Source organism: Symphalangus syndactylus, chromosome 13, assembly GCF_028878055.3.
Source record: "Symphalangus syndactylus isolate Jambi chromosome 13, NHGRI_mSymSyn1-v2.1_pri, whole genome shotgun sequence".
In the NCBI taxonomy this organism is placed as follows: domain Eukaryota; kingdom Metazoa; phylum Chordata; class Mammalia; order Primates; family Hylobatidae; genus Symphalangus; species Symphalangus syndactylus.
The window spans coordinates 113,653,151-113,672,286 of NC_072435.2; the positions used below are offsets into that span (position 1 = coordinate 113,653,151).

Consider the following 19,136-nt stretch of genomic DNA (forward strand, 5'->3'; position numbering starts at 1 on the left):
TTTTCTACCTATTGGCTTCAGTGCTCAAGTCCAAGCCACCAATCCTGACCAAGGATCACCCCAGTGCCTTCGTGGGTGGGCACACAGAGAAACACATGACTATTTCTGATTGGTGTGATACTCTGGGTAGCGGAGGTGGACAGACAAAGGGAAATTCACCATTCCAACAACTTCAGACCTCCCAGATGGATTAAGAATGGAACTCACACAGAGCAGGGGAGAGCAGGGGGATGCTGGCTGCAAAGTTTGGATCAGAGACTCATCAGAGGTCTTCGGGAGTGGCCCTCTCTTGTCTCTACCTGGTAGGTTCCAGATCTAGTCTTCTTGAGACTATTTCCTCAACTAAAGGGGCGACTGGCCTCATTCCCTCTTCTCCAGAGAGCAAAATCAAAGGAGGGAGGTTCCCAGGGAGCGAATCCAACTCAACAGAAGGAGGACAATTCTAACCATCACAGGTTATCCAGATCAAAAGGCTGCCTTGTCATTCTGCTAAGTGAAATAAGGCAGACAGAGAAAGACAAATACAGTATGATTCTGTATGTGGAATCTAAAAAAGTCAAACCCATAGAAATAGAGTAGAATGGTGGTTGCCAGGAGCTGGAGGAGAAAATGGGGAAATGTGGTCAAAGGATACAACCTTTCTGTTATGAGATGAATAAATCCTGGGGATCTAACATACAACGTGGTGACTATAGTTAATAATACCATACTGCATACTTAAAACTTGCTGAGAGTAGATCTTAAATGTTCTCATCACACACACATACACATACACACACACACACGCACAGCAACTGTGAGGTGAGGAATGTGTTAACTTGATTGTGTGATCATTTCACAACAGATATCAAATCATCATATTGTACACCTTAAATACATGCAATTTTATTTGTTAAGTATGCTTCAGAACAGCTGAAAAATTTTAATTTAAAAAACTTTTGGGCCGGGAACGGTGGCTCATGCCTGTAATCCCAGCACTTTGGGAGGCCAAGGTAGGCGGATCACCTGAGGCCAGGAGTTCAAGACCAGCCTGGCCAATATAGCGAAACCCTGTCTCTACTAAAAATACAAAAATTAGCCAGGTGTGGTGGCATGCGCCTGTAATCCCAGCTACTTGGGAAGGTGAGGCAGGAGAATTGCTTGAACCTGGGAGGCGGAGGCTACAATGAGCCGACATTGTGCCACTGCACTCCAGCCTGGGCAATAGCAAGACTCTGTGTCAAAAACAACAACAACAACAACTTTTGGCCATGTGTGGCGGCTCACACCTGTAATCCCAGCACTTTGGGAGGTGGAGGCAGGAGGATCACCTGAGGTCAAGAGTTCGAGACTACCCTGGCCAACATGGTGAAACTCCGTCTCTACTAAAAATACAAAAATTAGCTGGGCGTGGTGGCGCACACCTGTGATTCCAGCTACTTAGGAGGCTGAGGCAGGAGAATCGCTTGAACCTGGGAGGCAGAGGTTGCCGTAAGCCGAGATTGCACCACTGTACTCCAGCCTGGGCAATGGAGTGAGACTCCATCTCAAAGAAAAAAAAAAAAAAAAAACTTTTAAAGGCTGCCTTGTGAAAGGACTTGAACAAACATTTCTCCAAAGAAGCTATACAAATGGCCAATAGGCACATGAAAAGATGTTCCACATCATTAGTCATTAGGGAAATGCAAATCAAACGCACAATGAGATACTACTTCATACCCACCAGGATAGCTATAATTTTAAAAATGAAAAATAACAAAAGTCATCAAGGATGTGGAGAAATTGCTGGTGGGAACGTAAAAAGGTTGCAGCCACTGCGGCAAACATTATGGTGGTTCCTCAAAAAATTAAAAATAGCATTACCATATAACCCAGTGATTCTGCCCCTAGGTATACACCAAAAAGAATTGAAAACAAGAACTCAAACAGATACTCGTATACCAGTGATCATAGCAGCATTACTTACAATAACCAAAAGGTGAATATAACCTAAAAAATGTTCAACTTGATAGATGAATACACAAATGCTGACTATTCATACAATGGACTATTATTTAGCCATAAAAACGAATGAAGTGCTGATACATGATGAACCTTGAAATTGTGTGCTAAGTGAGACACAAAATAACAAATATCATATGATTCTACTTACATGAGGTACCTGGAGTATTAAGTTCATAGAGAAAGTAGGATGACAGTTACCATGTGCTGGGCCAAGGGATGGGAGTACAGGGGAGTTACTGCTTAATGGATACAGAATTTCTGTTTGAAACAATGAAAAAACTTTTAGAAGTTGATAGTGGTGATGGTTATACAACATTATAAGTGTACTTAAGGCCACTGAATTGTACACTTAAAAATAGTTGAAATGGGCAGGGCACAGTGACTCATGCCTGTAATTCCCAACGCCACTTTGGGGACAAGGTAGGAAAATCACTTGAGCCTAGGAGTTTGAGACTGGCCTGGGCAAGATGGCAAGACCCAGCCTCTACAAAAAATTTAAAAATTAGCTAGGCATGGTGGTGTGCACCTGTAGTCCCAGCTACTCAGGAGGCTGAGGCGGGACAATCACCTGAACCCAGAAGTTTAAGGCTCCAGCAAGCTGTGATCACGCCACTGCATTCCAGCCTGAGCAACAGAGCAAGACCCTGTCTCAAAAAAAAAAAAAAAAAAAGTTAAAATGGTAAATTTTATGTATATTTTCCATAATCAAAAATTGATTTAAAAAATCATTTAGGGTGAGCCTGATGAGGTAGCACTCACCTTAAATCTGGACACTGGGCAAAGATGGGGCTGGACAACCTCTGAAGGGTCCCCCCTACCTTTACAGGATATGCTTTTCAGATGCTCAGACATCAGAGTTTTTAACTCTTCACCATGCAAGCTTAAGACGAGTCTAGAAGTTGTAAGGCCCAACCCCATACTTTGTTATCCAGCTTAGAGCTGGGATGAGCATGTGGTTTAAAGACTAAGGCCTGCCAGCCACTGATGGGAGGTGCATCGTCTGTGGGCAAATTCAAAGATCCAGACGGAGTGTCAGGAATCTTGTTCCCTTCTGTCACCTGCAGCTTAGTGGGTGTGCCACTATGCTATAGAAGCCTTCTAGGGGTTTCTTCTTCTCACACACTGGGGGCTCAGCTAACATTTACTGAAAAAATGAATGATACATGCAAGGACGGTATCTCCCCAGACGGCACTGCAGAGCTCAAGTACCCTCAGCTCCCTTCTGCCAATCTGCAGTGAGGATGATCACCAAATTTGCAAAGTCAAGAATTATTAAGAATTTGTGGCCGGGCGCAGTGGCTCACACCTATAATCCCAGCACTTTGGGAGGCCAAGGCGGGTGGATCACTTGAGATCAGGAGTTTGAGACCAGCCTGGCTAACATGGTGAAACCCCATCTCTACTAAAAATACAAAAAGTTAGCTGGGCATGGTGGCATGCACCTGTAATCCCAGCTATTGGGGAGGCTGATACAGGAGAACCGCTTGAACCCAGTACACGGAGGTTGCAGTGAGCTGAGATCACGCCACTGCACTCCAGCCTGGGCAAGAGAGCGAGACTCCGTCTCAAAAAAAAAAAAAAAAAAATTTGCCATGTAAGAGGCACTCGGCTCTACTCAGCTCCTGAATGCATGATTACATTTAATCACCTAACAACCTCATGTAAAATGATCATTTTATTTATTTTTGAGACAGGGTCTCACTCTGTTGCCAGGATGGAATGCAGTGGCACAATCATAGCTCACTGCAGCCTCAATCTCCCCGGGCTCAAGTGATCCTCCCACCTCAGCCTCCCACGTAGCTGGGACCACAGGCATGCACCACCACACTCGGCTAATTTTTTATTTTCTGTAGAGACGCTATCTCCCTATGTTGCTCAGGCTGATCTCTAACTCCTGAGTTCAAGCAATCCTCCTGCTTTGGCCTCCCAAAGTGCTGGGATTACAGGTGTGAGCCACGATCCTGATTTTATAAACAAAGAAACTGAAGCTTGGAAAGGAGAGATCATTTGGAACAGGGTTACTTAGCTAGTTAAGTCCTAAACCAAACTGGAACCCAAACAATCTCACCTCAGAGCTCAAGCCCTCCTAACTACTAGTCTATATTGATTAAAGAACCCATTTGAATTTACAGGGAGTCAGGTTATTATTTCTGAGTCTCGATCTCACTTTTCTGGTTCAGGAAAATTGAACACATCCATCTTTGGAATGCACGCACTGCTTTAATCAATGGCTGCCTGGTAACTCCCGGGGGATCAGATTTTCAGTCCTCATCAAGACTAAGATTTCCATTATGGCAAAACAGGGAAATCGCTTCAGCACTCAAAAACAGCTCTGTTCTGTAGCAATATACGGTGAGCCACCTTTGTAATTTAAAATTTTCTAGTAGCCTCAGGGGAAAAAAAAAGGAAAGAACATACAGGTGAAATTAATTTTAATATATTTTATTTAACACAATATATCTAAAATGTTATCATTTTAACACGTCAATATAAAAACTATCAAGGCCGGCCGGGTGCGGTGGCTCATGCCTGTAATCCCAGCACTTTGGGAGGCCAAGACAGGTGGATCACGAGGTCAGGAGATCGAGACCATCCTGGCTAACACGGTGAAACCCCATCTCTACTAAAAATACAAAAAATTAGCCAGGCGTGGTGGTGGGCGCCTGTAGTCCCAGCTACCCGGCAGGCTGAGGTAGGAGAATGGTGTGAACCTGGGAGGCGGAGCTTGTGGTGAGCCGAGATTGTGCCACTGCACTCCAGCCTGGGCGACAGAGCAAGACTCTGTCTCAAAAAAAAAAAAAAAAAAAAAAAAAAAATTACCAAGGCCAGGTATGGTGGCTGATGCCTGTAATCCCAGAACTTTGGGAGACCAAGGCAGGAGGGCTGCTTGAGCCCAGGAGTTGGAGGCCAGCCTGGGCAACACAGCAAGACCCTCATCTCTACAGAAAAATTAAAAATTAGCCAGGTGCGGTGGCATGTACCTGTAGTCCCAGTTACTTGGGAAGCTGAGGTAGGAGGACTGCTTGAGCTCAGGGGGTCGAGGGTGCAGTGAGCCATGATTGCACCACTGCACTCCAGCCTGGGCGACAGAGCAAGACTTTGCCTCGCTAAAAAATAAAAAATAGAAAATAGAAATGATCAATGCAATATTTTACATTTTTTTCCTTCATACTAAGAGTTTGGATGGGGGGTGGTTGCTCATGCCTGCAATCCTAGCACTTTGGGAGGCCAAGGCAGGAGGATCACTTGAGCTCAGGAGTTCAAGGCCAGCCTGGGCAACATAGTGAGACCCCCATCTCTCTTAAAAATTTTTTTTTTAATTTTTAAAAAAAGTTTGGAATCTGGTGTATATTTGACACTAACAGCACATTTCAACTAGGACTCACCATATTTCCGTTGGTCAACAGCGACATGTGGCAAGTGGCTACCATATTGGACAGCTCAGGTCTAAAATATCTCCCTCTCTTTATCTCATCCTCCCCTGTCTCTATGTTTCTACTTTGTTTCTATCAGTCCTCTATTTCTCTCAAATAATTGTCATCCATAATAGTCACCAAAGAAAGCATTTTAGTGACAGAGTAAGCATTCCATCATCGTGATTGTCATTAATCCTGTGGCTGCCACCTCTAATCACATCATTACCATTAACGTCTACACTTCCCCTTCGCCCTCCGTTTCTCTTCATCTTTCTTTCTTCTCTTCCAGGAAATTTCACCTTTGGGGAGTCCACAGGAAAGCAGTAAACCTCTGTCTGTTACTGTGTCTGCGGCTGCCTTACTCGGTCAATTTGGGTCAAATTGGTGACTTTAAACCTCAATAAACCTGCCTGTAAAGGAGCAACAACCACGGTTGTGGTCATGACCCATTGGAAAGACATTCCAAGCATCACAGAAGCCCTGCTGAAGAAAATCGTTCTACTTTTTTACTTTCTTCTCCTATTTTTGTCCCTTTTCCCTTCCCATCCTTCAGCTTCTCCATCCTCCTTCCTGGCCACCGTGTGTCTCCTGTCCTCCTCAGCCTCTCAACACCTCCCCTGTCCCCACACCCAGAGCAGCACATGGTGGGCAAGAAGGAAGGCCAGGCCCTATACCACTGCTCAACAGTTGGGACCTCATGGGTGGAAGCCCAGGAAATGACCCATTCTCTGGGGATGGAAAGATTTCCTAGTTTTCTACTCATTGAAAGGTGATGGATTACAAATTCCCTGGTAGAATCCACTCCCAAAACCCAGAGGGAGGAGTGAACCCTTCAGACATAACATTAATCATGACTTAGAATTGTGAGTTACACACACACACACACACACACGCACACCTTTATGAACACAAGGCAAAAGGAAAGGGCCAGGTCCTCACAGGCTGACCACCCTTTTTTTTTTTTTTTTTTTTTAGAGCAAGTCTCACTCTGTTGCCCAGGCTGGAGTACAGTGACGCAATCTCGGCTCACTGCAACCTGCACCTCCTGGGTTCAAGCGATTCTCCAGCCTCAGCCTCCCCAGTAGCTGGGATTACAGGCATGCGTCATCACACCAGCTAATTTTTTTGTATTTTTAGTAGAGACGGGGTTTCGCCATGTTGGCCAAGCTGGTCTTGAACTACTGGCCTCAAGTGATTTGCCTGCCTTGGCCTCCCAAAGTCCTGGGATTACAGGCGTGAGCCACTGCACCCAGCTGAGGTTGACCACTTTGTGCAGAAAACCAAGTATTCCCCATTACCCCAGGTACCCAGGCCCTACCCAGTTAAAAACAGTAAAGATCACATTCTGACCTGAGACAACAGCCTCCTCAACCCTGAGCTCTAAGACATCAAAACACTCACACTCAAAAAATAAAATAAAAAATACACCTGTGCCGAGGGTATGAGGAAATGAACCCTTTCCAACACTGCTGGTGAAGGGCAACTTGGCAAAACCTATGGAAAGTCCTAAACTTTTGCATATCCTTTGATCCAGCAGTTCCATTTCTAGGAGCTGAAAATAAGAATTAGCCACAAGGACGTCCACTGTGGCATTGTTATAAAAATGTAAAAGTATGAACATAAGCACCTGACAATAGAATTTTGGTTAAAGAAATGATGGGGGCCGGGCATGGTGGCTCATGCCTGCAATCCCAGCAATTTGGGAGGCCTAGGCGGGCAGATCACTTGAGATGAGGAGTTCGAGACCAGCCTGGCCAACATGGTGAAACTCCATCTCTACTAAAAATACAAAAATTAGCTGGGTGCGGTGGAATGCGCCTGTAATCCCAGCAGCTTGGGAGGCTGAGGCACAAGAATTGCTTGAACCCAGGAGACAGAGGTTGCAGTGAGCGGAGATCACGCCACTGCACTCCAGCCTGGGTGACAGAGTGAGACTCTGTCTCAAAATAAAGTGAGAAATGATGGGGCATCCATGTCATACTATGCAGCCATTACAAATAATACTTTTTATAGATATATATAAAAAAAGACCTAGTGTTGAATAAACCAGTAGAGTGAGTATAGTAAACAATAATCTATTGTATATTTCAAAATAGCTAGAAGAGAATAATCCGAATGTTCTCAGTATAAAGAAAAGATAAACATTTAAGGTGATGGATAGCCCAGTTACCCAGATTTGATTATTATACATTATATGAATGTATCTAAATATCACATGTACCCTGAAAATATGTACATCTATTATGCATTAAACAATAATAATACTTTAATAATTTGAAAAATTGGTTCATGGTCTATTAAGTGAACTTCGTATCTCCGGCCTTTCTCAGAGCTCCAAGCTCACACATCCAGCTGTCTACTTGACAAATGTAGCATGTCAAACAGGACTTGACTGTCAAACCCAATCTATTTCACCTCCAGTCTTCACATTTCAAACAAGGGGACCCCCATTCTCCTAGCACTTAAGCCAAACACCTAGGAATAATCTTAGATTCTTGATTCTCCTTCACCTCCACATCAGATTCATCAGCACCTTCCATATACTTGACCTTCTGAATCCAGCCGCCTGCCCTATCCACCCTACAACAATCCTACCAGTCAGAAGCACAGTCATTGAGGGCTTGGACTTCCACAATAACTACCAACTTGTCTCCCTGCTCTCATTCCTACCTCCTACAGTCTGTTTACCTTGCAGCAATCAGAAAATCATTTAAAAATATAACCCCTGGTTCAAAGGGCTCCTATCACAGTTAGAACAAAATCCAAGGCTGGGCATGATGGCTCACACCTGTAATCCCAGCACTTTGGGAGGCCGAGGCATGAGCATCACTTGAGCCCAGGAGTTGGAGACCAGCCTGAGCAACATAGGGAGACCTCATCTCTACAAAAAATTTTAAAATGTAGCCAGGCATGGTGATGCACATCTGCAGTCCCAGCTACTCAGGAGGCTGAAGTGGGAAGAAGGACTGAGCCTGGGAGGTCGAGGCTTCAGTGAGTCATGACAGTGCCACCGTACTGTAGCCTGGGTGACAGAGTGAGACCTTGTCTCAAAAGAAAAAAAAACAAAACTTCAAGTACGTTAGCGTCTTAGCAAAGCCCCCTGTGACCAGCTTCTGTCTCCCACTGTGTCCCTCCTCATCCTTTCCCTGCCCACTCCCTGCACTCCAACCACAGTGGACTCCTTGGGGTTCCAATAACATGCCAAGCATGTTCCCACCCAAGAAGTTTGCATCTGCTGTTCCCTCTGCCTGGCACACTCTTCCCCCAAATATTTCATGGCTTGCTTCCTCAAGTTAGTAAAACCTCCACGAAAGAGCCTTTGCTGATCATCCCATATCTCTCCCTTGCTCCCCTATGCTCTTTTTGTTTTGGTTGATTTTCATGGCTGTGGTATATTGTGACATTAGATTGTTCATTAGCCTCCCCAATAAACCACACCTCCTGGAATCCACAGCCACACTGACTCTGAGCTTATCTATGTGACATGCTCTGGCAAAGAGGACATTAGCAAAGGTTGCAGAACCAGAGGCTTAGGAAGGGCTTGTGCACTGGGGCCTGTCCTCTAGGGACACCGTTGCTGCCACCATGTAAGAAACCCGGGCTATCCTGCCAGAAAAGCCATGGAGCAGAGAAGTGAGGCACTGCAGCCAACCACCAGCCATGTGAGCAGGGCCATCTTGGACCCTCCAGCCACAGTCGAGCCATCAGATAAACACGACCGCAAGTGAGTCGTCAGGCAAGATCTGCAGAACTGGCCAGCTAAGTCCATACCTAACTTCAGGCACCTGAGCAAATGATGATTGTTTTAAGCTACTAAGTTTTGAGGTAGGTTGTTCTATAGCAATACATAACTGATATGACAGCTTATCATTAGCTGTGGCAGAGACTACTAGCTATTCAGCATATTTTCTTTTTCCTTTTTCTTTTTTTTCTTTTTCTTGAGACAGGTTCTGGCTCTGTCACCAAGGCTGGAGTGCAGTGGTACAATCTCGGCTCACTGCGACCTCCGCCTTCCAGGCTCCAACCATCCTCCCACCTCAGCCTTCCGAGTAGCTGGGACTATAGGCACGTGCCACCACACCTGACTAATTTTTGTATTTTTGGTAGATATGGGGCTTCACCACATTGTCCAGGCTGGTCTTGAACTCCTGGGTTCAAGCAATCCTCCCACCTTGGCATCCCAAAGTGCCAGGATTAGAGGTGTGACCCACCACATCCAGCCTATTCTCTCTTCTTCCTGAGCCCACAGCTAAACTTCATTCTCCATCTTCTTTGCAGTGTTGTGACTAAATGCTAGCTAAGGGAACGCGAGCATAAGGGAATGCACTGATGAGGGCAACTTTGGGAAATAAGGCTTTGTCTTCTCTGCACTTTCTCCCCCTTCTAGATGCACCAATGATAATGCTGCAGAGGGGAAGGGGTCTGGAGCATGAGAGAATGGCCCGCCACCTGCCAACCAAGAACACCCTCCTTGGACTGTTTAGCAAACAAGAAAAAGACATTTAGGGGTCTATTTCTTACAGTCTGTCCTAATTAATACACTAACTTTGCAGCTTCTCTGACCAAGATGGGAGTCTATTTCCCCATCCTCTATACCCAGGCTGGCCATGGGACTTATATTATCTCACAACTCCAATGGAAGTAACATTCTGTGATTTCCAAATACCAAGACTCCTTGCCACTTTCCCTCTTGCTCTCTAGGAACACTGGAGACCTGTAAGAAACCCAAGCTATCACACCAACAGGCCGCAGGGAGAGAAAGTCTCTGCTTTCCTATCCTCCTCCCTTTCCACCAGCTCAATGTGGCCACATGAGTGGAGCTCGGGCAAGACCAGCAGAACCCTCCAGCCAAGCCCAACCCACAGAATCATGAAAATAACAAATTGTTGTCTTAAGCCCAAAGTTTTCCAAGCGAAATTAAGTTTAAAGATAGTTCATGACACAGCAATAGAAAATTGAGATGGAATATATGAAGAGCAAAGAAATGATAGGAGGCCGGGCGTGGTGATTACACCGGTAATCCCAGCACTTTGGGAGGCCAAGGCAAGAGGGTGGCTTGAAGCTAGGAGTTTAAGACCAGCCTGGGCAACAAGGCAAGACACTGTCTCTATAAAAAATTTTTCAATTAGCTGGGTGCAGTGACATGTGCCTGTAGTCTCAACTACCCAGGAGGCTGAGACAGGAGGATCACTTGAGCCCAGAAGTTCAAGGCTGCAGTGAGCTATGATCGCACCACTATACTCCAACCTGGGTGACACAGCAAGACCCTGTCTCTAAAAAAAAAAAAAAAAAAAAAAAAAAAAAGCTACGATACCCTTGCTATACAAGGAGATTCCATACTTGTTCAACCCCAACTCCTAATATTTTTTTTCCCCTTGCAATTTAACTAAAACAGAATCCAGCTCAAAACTACCTCTACTTGGCTAGTACTCTCCCATTCTAGTGTCACTTGCTCACCTTAGGATGGTCTCTGTCTTTCCGAGTTTTTCCCTCTCATCTATCCTAGAGCCTAGGGATTAGCAACCTACAGCCCATGGACCCAATATGACCCATCACCTGGGTTTTGTTTTGCTTTCTTTTGTTTTTTTGGTGTTTTTTTTTTCTTTTTTGAGATGGAGTCTCCCTCTGTCACCCAGGCTGGAATGCAATGGCGCCATCTTGGTTCACTGCAACCTCCACCTCCCGGGTTCAAGTGATTCTCCTGACTCAGCCTCCCAAGTAGTTGGGATTACAGGTACCCGCTGCCATGCCCCACTAATTTTTGTATTTTTAATAGAGATGGGGTTTCGCCATGTTGGCCAGGCTGGTCTCGAACTCCCGACCTCAAGCGATCCACTCACTTCAGCCTCCCAAAGTGCTGGGATTACAGGCGTGAGCCACTATACCTGGCCACCATCACCTGTTTTTGTAAGGCCCAGAAACTACAGTTTGTACGACTATAAACATCAAAAAAAAAAAAATCAAAAGAAAAATATTCATGACATGCAAAAAGTATATCAATTTCAAGTTTCAGGGTCCATAAATAAAGTTTTATTAGAAAACTGCCCCACCAGGCCCGGCTTGATGGCTCACGCCTATAATCCCAGCACTTTGGGAGGCTAAAGTGGGCGGATCACTGGAGGTTGGGAGTTTGAGACCAGCCTGGCCAATAGGCTGGTCTGAAACTCTGTCTCTACTAAAAATACAAAAATTAGCCAGGCATGATGGCGCAGGCCTGTAATCCCAGCTACTCAGGAGGCCAAGACAGGAGAATCGCTTGAACCTGGGAAGCAGAGGTTGCAATGAGCTGAGATCACGCCACTGCACTCCAGCCTGAGCAACAGAGCGAGACCCTGTCTCAAAATAAAAAGAAAACTGCCCCACCCATTCATGTATGTACTGCCCATGGCTGCTGTATGCTACAGCAAAGAGTCGAGTAGCTTTGATGAAAATTGCAGGGTCCACAAAGCCTAAACTCTTTACTATCTGTCCCTTTCCAGCAAAAGTGTGCCAGCCCCTGCCATAGGTTGCCATCCAAGGCAGGTGAACCGCTTGAGCCGAGGAGTTCAAGATCAGCTGGGGCAGCATAGCAATACCTTGTCTCTATTTTAAAAATACAAAAAATTAGCCAAGCATGGTGGCGCATACCTGTAGTCCCAGCTACTCAAGAGGCTGAGGCAGGAGGATCTCTTGAGCCCTGGAGGTCAAGGCTGCAGTAAGCCATGATTGTGCCACTGCACTCCAGCCTGAGTTACAGAGTGAGACCCTGCCTCAAAAAAACAAAACAGAAACGCTTATACTTTTCTATTGTATTCATTCCAAAACCTTTGAAGACTTCTATCTCCTTCTGCAAAGGGATGAAACGTTGTTGGTCTGACTCCCTAATCTTTTAGTTGGATCCCAGAAGTTAGTGGCCTAAATTCATTTCCTATGACAGGCTACCAAGTACCCTCCATTCTGGGCAAAATGGTCTCTAGGCTGCCCCATGAAGGCATTCAAATACCTTCAGCTGGTTTGTTGTTCTTGTCCGGCATGCTCTCCCCTTTTGCTGCAATCTAAACCCTCCTCATCCTTCACTCCAAATCCCCATCTCCCCAACCAAGAAGGTCTCCCTGCTTTGCCAGATGTTTTCCCAGGTGTATTCTATGGAACAAAAATCCCAAGAGAAATCCTTGGGCCGGGTACAGTGGCTCACGCCTCACTTTGGGAGGCTGAGGCGGGCAGATCACCTGAGGTCAGGAGTTCGAGACCAGACTGGCCAACATGGCAAAAGCCTGTCTCTACTAAAAATACAAAAATTACCCGGGCGTGGTGGCGGGCGTCCATAATCCCAGCTATTTGGGAGGCTGAGGCAGGAGAATCACTGGAACCCAGGAGGCAGAGGCTGTGGTGAGCTGAGATTGCGCCACTGCACTCCAGCCTGGGTGACAGAGTGAGACTCCGTTCTATCCTCTCTTGGAGGCCTAATACACATAGGTAGCATATTAAAGGCTCTGAGAAGTCCTGCAGTAAAGATGCCTGTTTCCCTTTGCTCAACTCAACCCTTCCCAAACTTATTAACCATAGAATTTGTTTTGTTCACAGAACACTTATTGACTACCAGCATTAAGTACAGTGCCTGGATGTCAGCATTTGTTGAAAGAATGAAAAACGCTAAGATCCCATAGATTTAGAGTTCTATAGAACATACTTTGGAAATGCTACTCAAGCTCTTCCTTCTCTCTGTCTGATCTGAACTGCTCCCTTCCATGCCATCTAGTCAACACCATGTAATGCCAATCATTGTCATCATCACAGCTGTCATTCATTTAGCACCTGCAGCCACTCTGTTCCAGATAGTGCTAGACCCTTGAAAACGTTATCTCTTTCAATCCTTATAACCATCCTCTGAAGTAGGGAATATTATTTAATTATTGCTGTTTTGCCAAAAACTTAAAACTATAAATCAGAAAACTTAAATCACTAGCCCAAGATAAAGTAAAAAGAAAAGCTAGGATTTACAACTATATCAGTCTGACTCAAAGTTCATGAACTTTCTTTTCCACCAAAATATCTTCTGATAATGTGCCATGGCTGCCATCGCTGGCTGTCCACTTACTTAATATCTACCTGTGCCTCCTTCCACACTAGCAGAGCCCTGATTTTGCATGGAGTGGCAGCATGTCATTTCAGGCAATGGATGATGATCCATCTAAGCTGATCCTGGTAGTGTTCCCACTTCCCCACTTCCCGGGCTCCCTTGCAGCTAGGACTCAGTTCTGGCCAAGAAGATATAATCAAATCATCTGCAAGGTGAGGAGGAAGAGATGTCCTGTGGAACCCTTTATTCCTTCACACTCACCAGGTCCTCCTCTTTCCTACCTTGAACTCAGATGTAATCACTGAAGCTGCAGGAACCATCTTGCAACCACAAGAGAAAAGCCATGAGAATTCCCAAAGACATCAGTCCTGGTATTACTGACCTACTGAGCCAACTGAAGCAGCTATACGTCTCCAGAATTCTTGGTACATGAAGAGAAACCATTATTTGCCTTACTGCTACGATTGGGTTTTCCATTTCATGCAGCTGAACACATGCCTAATGGGCTCACACATTGTCCCCCATATTATTTACCACTTAGACTTTATCATTATTTCACATACACATTATTATATCCTGAAGTATGCTTCCTGAAGGCCAAGTCCACCTTGCGTATGTTTGTTTCTACAGAAGTGTATACATGCTATTAAGTGCTGTTCATTATCACCATTTGCAGGGATCGTCTATTCAATTTACTAGTTGCATTAGTGTTAGCAAGCAGTGAGTTTTCACCATTAAACAGCTGAAATATCACATCTTTCTCCTAATGGATTAGCATCTCAAAGTGTCCATTTGAAAACATGTATCAGAAATACCTGGACTGTTTATTAAATGCAGATTCCTTGGCCCTCTTGCTAATTCCAGCTAAATTAGAATCTCTAGGGTCAGAGGCTAAGAATCTGCATTTTAACAAGCACCCTCATATGGTTTTGATATACAAAATTAGAAAATTCCGTGGACCCAGATGTTAGGGTTGGCTGGACTTGGCTGGACCCTAAGCTACCAGCCCCTTGGCAGGGGCCCTCCCCAACCCTACAAATCTGGGAAATAGAAATTGGAATAATTGCTCAAGACCATTCCCTGGGCAAGATGGATGAAAGTGGTTGGCATGCTCTGTAGCATACTGGGACGAGGGAACTGAAAACAGATGCATTTCCTACAACTGCAACTCCCCCATAGCCATCCTACCAGTGCCTCCATCCCCCCAGTTTAAAAGGAAAACCACTAGGCAGAAAGAAGGCAATGCCCACTGCGGCACATCCCCATCCAGGAAGCTATCAGAGGATGGAGCATGTTTGAAACAAAAAAAAAAGAAAACTTCAAAGAAACTTACACAGGAATACACAAACTAGAATTTGGGACTCCTGACTCAGAGGAACAGAAGAGAGCTCAGGTGGCTTTTTTGGGGTTATTTATTGACTGCATGCAGGTCTGAAGAGTCTGCTCTTGGGCACTGTTCAGGCAGAGACAGAAGGCTGGATCAGAACATCCCACACTTTTTCTTCCAGCAGCAGAGCTCCGGCCTCACCTGCTCTCCCAAGCTCCAGGAAAGGCAATACCTGTGCCTCCCAACGCAATTCCCACTCTCCCGATACACCTTGACATTGATCTTATTTCGTCTCTGAGGATCACATTTCCAGATGACAGGTGCACACAGACATGCATCCTAGGGTAGCAAACAGCACGTTCTCTCTCTCTCTCTCTCTCTCTCTCTCTCTCACACACACACACACACATGCTCTTTCTCTCTCTCCCTCCCTCTCTCCTTCCCTGTCTCTCTCTCTTCTTTCAAAGGGATGACCTCCTGCATGTTGACATCCAGCCAAATTTAAAATCACAGAAGAAAAAGAAAGACCCAAAGTGAATCCGAGAAAAGCACCCGACCAGGCTACAACAGGGGCAGGAGGGCTACAAGATTCACTAGGGACTGACGAGTTCAGGCCTTGGGAACTCATGTGCCAGGACCAAGATGAACGTCTCAGTACTGCTCATGCCCACTCCACCACAGAGGGATCCCCTTTTCTCCCAGACCCACTGCCCCCACCCTCGGCAGATGCCAGCTAATGGAAGTTCCCAAATTTAATCAATCCATGTGTATAGCTGGGTTGGTTTGAGAGAAGGAAGTGAGTTGAACCCTTCAAACATGTTGAACAATGCAGATGTCCAGTGATCTCGTGGACACCAGGCATTTGGAATTTCCTAAGGCTCTTTAAACCTTCCTCCTTTGACCAAATGGCCTTCAGAAAAAAATAATTTCTGCCATCTTCTTTCTGAGTAACTTTGCATCCATCCCTCATGCCATCCCACTCCCCCAAAAAACTGTTTCAAACTCCCCCTCAAGTTCTGCCGGAGAGAATGTTACAAGAAGCCAAAGATAACTCCTCCTCCCCGACCCCTTTCCTCTTTCCTCACAGTCCCACTGAGATTCAGGAGTATTCTCCCACACCACCTATGTGTGCTGATTAAGGCATATTTTTTTTTCCTTTTATACGTTTTAGGCCTGCAACAGCTCACTGCATCAAAACGATTGGATTGGAAATGGGTAGTTCCATAGGGATTTTTTTTTATGCATCTTGCCTCCTGACATGTATATCACTGTTAAAAAAAAAATCTAAGGAGCAAAAGGAGGGCGGGCAAGAAGGCCAAGAGAAGAACAGGTCTACACTGACAGGCGGCCCCATTCTGCGAGCAAAAACCACCTTTTGACCACCTGCAGAATGCGCAAGGTCACGTGGGTTCTCTGCAGCTCCTTCATGTATTACCCGGCACACAAGCCCCCGTGGCATATAAACAAATCCACAAGCGGAAAAAAGAGAGAACTCCCTCCTCAGCGAGGAAGCGAATGATAACGGTAACAGCCGCAACAATAATAATAAATAAAGAATAACAATTACTACTACTACTACCACCACCCAGCCAAGCGCAGACGACAGCAGCACAGTAAAAGCATATCCAATGCAGGCTTTGCAAGGAGAGAAATCACAGAAAAGCAAACCGTGCCCACCTTGCTTGCCCACACCACCACCCCCAGCCCCCAATAAACAGAATCAGAGGGAAAGGGGACCGTGGGGAGAAAGGAGGAGGAAAGAAGGATTGCTTTTTTTTTTTTTTTTCTCCGTAGGCAACACCTACCTCCAGGGTCCGGATTTCTTTTTGTGTGAGGTCGTTGGAGGTAGCACATTTGGTCCTAAGCCCTTCCAGGTTGGAGATGCTCAAGTCTATCATGTTTTGGACCAGTTCGCACTGCTGTAAGGCTTTTTGCAAACTCAGAGGCTGCTGCTCCTCGCTTTTCGTCATGTTTTCCTCATCCATCGCTTGCTCTGCAACCCCCTTCCCCTCCTCCTCCTCCCAGAGAGAAAAAAGGGGGGGGGGGGAGTAGAGGTAGTCTACCCTCCGCCTCTCCAACCACTGCGACTTCTCAACAATGTCTCATGAAGAAGAAATCCAACATCTCACACAGGGTTGAGGGGGTGGGAGTGGGAGGAGGGGACAAGAGCCAAAATTTATTATTTTATTTTGGGGTATCAAGCGGACTCCATTAGAAGAACGTCTCCTCTCTCTCTGAGTCTCTGGTCCCTGAAAAGGAGAGATGCTGTTTCTCAGAAGCAAACCAGGTGATGTGATGCTGTCTGTACACTTAGGGAGGAGGAGGAGGAGGAAAAAGAAGAGGAGAAGGAGGAGGGAGAGGAGGAGGAGGGAGAGGAGGAGGAGGAGAAGGAAAATAGCGCTCACTCTTTACACACCGGCTCCTTGAAGGACAAAATTATATATTTTTGGCTGGCTTGCTTTTATGTCAAAAAAAATCTGGTTTGCCCCCCTCCCAGTTGCAGGGACACGGCATGGTCCACGGTTTGGAGTGCTTTAGCGCGTTCTCAAGGTGCTGTCTGCATTGCTCCCGCGGCTGCGGCGGCTACTGCGGCTGGCTGCTGTCTCCTCCCCGCGCTGCTGCTGCTGCTGCTGCTGCCGCCGCCGGGCTCCGGGGGTGACGGTTGCTGCAATCGCTCCTGCCTCGCTCCACACCGACATCTTGCCTGTCAATCAAAGGTGGGGGGGGGAGCGAGGGAGCGCCGGAGAGGGATGGAGACCAAGCGAGGGACCTGCAGGGGAGCGGGTTGGTGGAGAGGCGCCGTGCGCGCAGCCGCCCCAGCCGGGCCCCGGCCCCGGCGCGCCAGGGACCCTCCGGAGGAGGCGGAGGAGGAGCGCGCAGGCTCGCGCACCTGGCCGGGGGGCGGGATTTCTAGGGGCTGCGGAGCTCGCGTGGCAAAGTGAAATTACTACCGGGAGTGCGTGCGAGCGAGCAAGCGAGCGATCGGCGGGCGGGGGCGCGGAGACAGCGCGCGCATCGGGCCCAGCCTGCTCCCGGGGGCGGCAGAGGAGGCCGGCAGTGTGCCGGAGCCTGGAGGCTGGGCGAGGGGGCGGGGAGAGGGATTTGGTGGCGGGGAGGGGGTGGGGGCCACTACTCCTGCACCGCTCTCGCGAGACCGGGCCGGAGTGCTGCTCAGCAGGTGCGCTCCGGCTGGGAGCAGGTGTGCGCCCAACTTTAAAACCCTCGGTGCGCGCCGGAGAAGCGTCGGCGTGAACCTGGGCACGTCCTGTCTGTCTTTGGCTCGGTGTGTGTGTGTGCGTGCGCGCGCGCGCGTGGGTGCCTTTTTTGTTCGTTTGTCCTTTCTTGTTACTGGGGAAAAGATAAAGCGAACCTGGTGATCTTCCGTGAATTTCAGGAAGCTGCCTCCTAGACTTGGTACCCGGTCCCGCCCTGATGGCTTTCCATTTGGTGGGGGAAAGGGCCTTTGCCTTATTCTGAGTATTCCCATGTCCTACAAGGGTCTGTGTGGCCTGACCCCAGCATACCTAACTGACGTTATGTCAGCAAACGATGGCTCCACAGTTAAGATGGTTTTTTACCTTTTGAAATGTTTGGAAGCCTGGCGAGGTGGCTCATGCCTGTAATCCGCAGGACTTTGGGAGGCAGAGTCAGGAGGATCACTTGAGGCCAGGAGTTTGGGACCAACCTGGGCAACAACATAGCAAGACCCTGTCGCTACTAAAACTTCAAAAATTAAAAATGTAAATAAAATGGTTGGAAAAAAAGAAAATATTTTGTGACACGTGAAAATTATGTGAAATTCACATCTCAGTGTCCACAAGTAAAGTTTTATTGGAGTACCACCACCCATCTGTTTATTGTCTGTGGTTACTCCTGCCTTGTAAAGCAGAGTTGAGTAGCTGCAGCTGAGACCGGTGGTTCACAACACCTGAAAGATTTACTGTCTGGCACTTTACAGAAAAGTTTGCTGACTCTTGATTAAATCTTTGTACTCTATGTCCACCGTGCTCAGAACATGCTTCACCCTAATCCTCTCCTGGTGGGTTTCTTCTTGTCACTGTTAACTCAAATATCATCTCAGAGAGGCCTCATCTCCCTAACCACCTTATCTAATAGTATTCCCAACACACATTGCCCAACAGATGTATTTAGAATAATTAGCAAACAGCACCTCTTTCTCCAGGTGAACAGAGCCCTGTGCTGAGGATTGAGTAAGGCGTGATACTCAGAACACATGGTATAATACGTCACTCTTAAATGAAGCCACTTGAAAAGCAGAGAGAACAGGAGCCAGTGGTGGCCACATTGAATGACAAACTTTATTTTTAAGTTCTGGGGTAAATGTGCAGGA

At 46.6% G+C, this 19,136-nt stretch overlaps 1 protein-coding gene across 2 annotated transcripts in view; it reads right to left on the reverse strand.

Moving 5' to 3' along the window:
• Positions 1-16,787, reverse strand: part of KSR2 (kinase suppressor of ras 2) — a 526,538-nt gene extending 509,751 nt beyond the window's left edge. For both annotated transcript variants that reach the window (XM_055235579.2, XM_055235580.2), the window contains exon 1: positions 16,591-16,787. In XM_055235579.2, coding sequence (XP_055091554.1) covers positions 16,591-16,770 — 180 coding nt within the window. In that variant the 5' untranslated portion in view covers positions 16,771-16,787. The remainder of the gene's footprint in view (positions 1-16,590) is intronic.
• Between the last annotated feature and the right edge of the window lie 2,349 nt (positions 16,788-19,136).